The sequence below is a fragment of the Epinephelus moara genome, chromosome 24 (genome assembly GCF_006386435.1).
Source record: "Epinephelus moara isolate mb chromosome 24, YSFRI_EMoa_1.0, whole genome shotgun sequence".
Classification (NCBI taxonomy): Eukaryota; Metazoa; Chordata; class Actinopteri; order Perciformes; family Serranidae; genus Epinephelus; species Epinephelus moara.
In genome coordinates, this window is record NC_065529.1 from 12833363 (window position 1) to 12837262 (window position 3900).

Sequence of the window (3900 nt, forward strand, 5' to 3'; positions counted from 1 at the left end):
ATATATATATATATATATATATATATATATATATATATATATATATATATATATTTATTTATTTATTTTTACAGATGGATTTCCAGATTGGTCAGCCAGTGACATCGTGTTTGGACAGAAAAATAAACAGGAAGTATAAGTGTGTGACCAGCAGCTGTGTTCAGACTCGGTAAGGTGGGACTGTGGGACTGTACCTTCCTCCGCTGTCTCTCTCGATGGTCGGAAAGAGACGGAAAGGAGGCGCTGACGGCAGATCGTCACTCAGCTGATACTGCATCACTGTTTGCTGCAGCAGGAGGAAGAGGAGGAGATGAAGAAGATACAGGGTCAGATGATATATCTGGTCCAGTTTGACAGATAAAATGTGAGAGTGAATAAAAAACGGGAGTGGACATGATGGATCGGGTTCATCTGAATGAGCAGTCTGTGATTAATGTGTTGAAACATTTAAAAAGCTGCAGGAGGAATCTGTGAAAGCAGCTTAGAGACTTTCATCACAGTTAAGCTCTGCAGCAGGAAAACAAAGGCTTTAGTTTCACCAAGGTTCTGATGTTCAGATTGTGTTTAAACTGTTTCAGAGACGTGTTGATTCCACTGTGACATCAATAAGAAGTAAAACAGTCTGTTCCATCACATCAAACCATCTTCTTCACTTTACTTCAAAATGTACCATCCTCTGCTTCCTCATCTTCAACACGACAGACGATAACTGTAGATTTCTTTTGGCAAGATGGCTGCCAAGTTGCAGACGACTTTGAGACCAACAAACAAACCTGGTTGTGTTTAAGTGAATCACTTCTGTGTTTCCGGCGGCTTTTTAGGCTCCAAACTGGATATTTTAAGCTGAAGCATGATCTTTTCCACACCATAACCAAGTGGTTTTTGTGCCTAAACATAACCACGGTAACTATAGCATTGCTGAAACCCTGCTCACACAGAGAGCATTTTAGCAGCTGGAGGCGGCTTTTTGTAGCTGTTCTTACGTTGCGACGCGCCTGGAGTTTTTGCCGTAGCGCTCTGAACTCTTCAAGGTAACGAACTTCAACCTAGAGCAGAAAAGCACCCCACGTCATCTCTGCTTTTTTCCCCATTGTCCAATGGGATGATTTGAGAGGCGGGCCTTCTGTGGTGGTGATGACAACAAGTTTACAGTTGGTGAACAATGGAGGAGAAACTGGTGGTGGTGGTTGCTGGATACCCAGAGCTATACGGCCTGATGATAGACAGCAGGTTGTCAAACTGCCCCTGAGTCATCCTAAAATATGGAGGAGAAGCTCCTGGACCAACTGGTGGTACTCCCCATGATCCAGCCTCTTTTTTAGGGTCTCATGTACCCACACAGATCTCTGTTTATCTGCTGACAGCCTCTCACCCTCAACCAGAGCTACAGACAGTACCCTCTGCCTCAACATGGCAGCAGCTACACACTGATTACTGCAGGATAAATGAAGGTTAGGGTGAGGAGTTGATCGCGTGGTTGCCTGGCAACGATACCAAAGTACAGCAAGCATTTTTTTTTACTTGAGCCATTAAATTAAAAAAAAGGCAGTGTGGTGCGCCTCTTGTTTTGTAACCTGAAACATTCTTTCTGTGCGATGGAGGCCGAAAGGTTTTCTTCTTTTGTATCTCTGCGTCTCTGCACCGTCACTACAGTTGGGGAACAACGGTGACGGCGACACTTTGTACCGTGAAAAATCACAGACAAAAGCTTCTAAACACAAGCGTGCATGCTGCAGCAGGGATCTGATATGCAGTGAGTTGATGAGGTCACCTCTCCCTGGCTCGGACACAGTCGGAGGATCCGGTTGGTGTCGAACTCGTCCAGTCGGACTGCCTGGTGGAAGCTGCACTCGTCAACACGGACAGCAGCTCCGTAACCTGAAGAGAGAAACACAAAGTCAGACCCTGATTCAAACGCCTCAAACTAAATGAAACATCTTCCTGCAGCGACTGACGAGACTCGTTTCAAACAAGTCAAAGGCGACGAATCGTTAAACGGTCAGAGAGGATTTTAGTGGTTTTCTAACTTCTTCCATCACAACCTGCCAATAAAAACACAGAAGCTAAAACACACACTGAACACTAAATATATAAAAAAAATTGAATAGGTGATGAAGGAAATAAAAGTGTCCTCCATCATCATGAAGTCTGTGCAGCAGGAAACAAACTGTAATCAGACTTTAAATTCACCCTGAAATAAGTTCATAAATAATCAAAGACATTAAAGTGTTTCTGTCTGATTGGACAGGAAATTAAATGTCTGAGGAAACAAAGTGGTTTTAATAAATCTGACAGGATAACACACGTTTAATGACGGTCACAAACAGAGTCAACAAAAAGAATAGAAGCTGACGTGTGTGTGTGTGTGTGTGTGTGTGTGTGTGTNTGAGGTCCCCACCGTGAAAAAAATTTCAGGTCCAATTTTTAGGTCCCCACGGAGTAATAAAAACAAGTATGTGTGTGTGTGTGTTACCTCTGAGCTGTGACTTGCCGATGCTGAACTCCTCGTTCAGGCCGATTCTCATCTCTGCTGAGCAAAGACAACACGTCAGAGACAGTGAACACAACGTTCAGTCACATGTGAAGACCAGACAAAGTAAAAACAGATCATCGGTCTGTCACAAACGACACACTCTGAAGGTTAATGAAGACGATCACTGATCCTCTCTCTGACACGTCAGGTCTACACCGTCAGTACAGAGAAAGCTGCATCACACCACCTGTCTGCTTCTGATGACACGTGCACGTGTTGTTTGTGGCAGACTCACCTGAGCAGCTCGGCATGTAGCACTTCACTCTGATCTCTCCCTCAACATCGGCCTTCATCAAAACTCCCTGCAGCACAAACCATCAGCAGAGTTTCATCATCATTATCATCATCATCATCATTATCATCATTATCATCATCGTCCAGCAGAGACACAGAGTTTAACACTGAAACATGCAGCAGCAGGATTCAGATTATTTACTGTCATGTTTACAGCCATCACAGAGAAGTCTCCAACAACACTCATCCAATATGGAGAAATAAAAACACTGAAACACGTTTACAGAGTTTGGATTTGATGCTTCAGAGAGCTGCTGCTGTCATGCTGAGGTTACTCACGTTGGAGCCGATGACCACCGACATCCTCTCAATCACATCCACAAATATCTCACTCTTCCCTCCCTGGAAACACACACACACACACACACACACACACACACACACACACACAGAGAACAGAAACTGTGAGGTCTGTTTGAGGAAAGCAAGCCAGGACCCGACTATTTACTGGAACAGAACAGTTATTTTATAAAACCCTCTGTAAGCCCTGTAAATACACTCCTCCAACTCTTAAAATTCATATTCTATAAATGCAAATATAAAAACACTATAAATAAATATATAAATAAATATATTTTAAATCAAATTAAATATAAATACATATTAAGACTATAATGTAATGACTATATAATATATGACAAATAAATACAAATATATATATATATAGTAATTAAATGTAAATATATAAACATACTAAAATATATATATATATATATATATATATATATATATATTATGCTATAATTAAATGTTAACATAGAATTATATTATAAATAAAATGAAATGTAAATTTATAAATATACTATAAATACATATAAATATATAAATGCACTAAAAATAAATTTATATATATATATATATGTATGTGTGTGTGTGTGTATGTATGTATGTATATATATATGTATATATGTATATACAGTGGTGTGAAAAAGTGTTTGCCCCCTTCCTGATTTCTTACTTTTTTGCATGTTTTCCACACTTAAATGTTTCAGATCATCAAACAAATTTAAACATTAGTCAAAGATAACACAAGTAAACACAAAATGCAGTTTTTAAATGAAGGGTTTTATTAA

The 3900-nt window shown here is 40.0% G+C and overlaps 1 protein-coding gene across 3 annotated transcripts in view; it reads right to left on the reverse strand.

Moving 5' to 3' along the window:
• Positions 1-3900, reverse strand: part of ap4m1 (adaptor related protein complex 4 subunit mu 1) — a 19465-nt gene that overhangs the window by 6049 nt on the left and 9516 nt on the right. For 2 of the 3 annotated variants that reach the window (XM_050038995.1, XM_050038994.1), the window contains exons 8-12: positions 3107-3169; positions 2769-2835; positions 2474-2530; positions 1772-1878; positions 195-286 (exon numbers count right to left, since the gene is read on the reverse strand). In XM_050038995.1, coding sequence (XP_049894952.1) covers positions 195-286; positions 1772-1878; positions 2474-2530; positions 2769-2835; positions 3107-3169 — 386 coding nt within the window. The remainder of the gene's footprint in view (positions 1-194; positions 287-1771; positions 1879-2473; positions 2531-2768; positions 2836-3106; positions 3170-3900) is intronic. The other variant, XM_050038996.1, reaches the window with a different exon arrangement.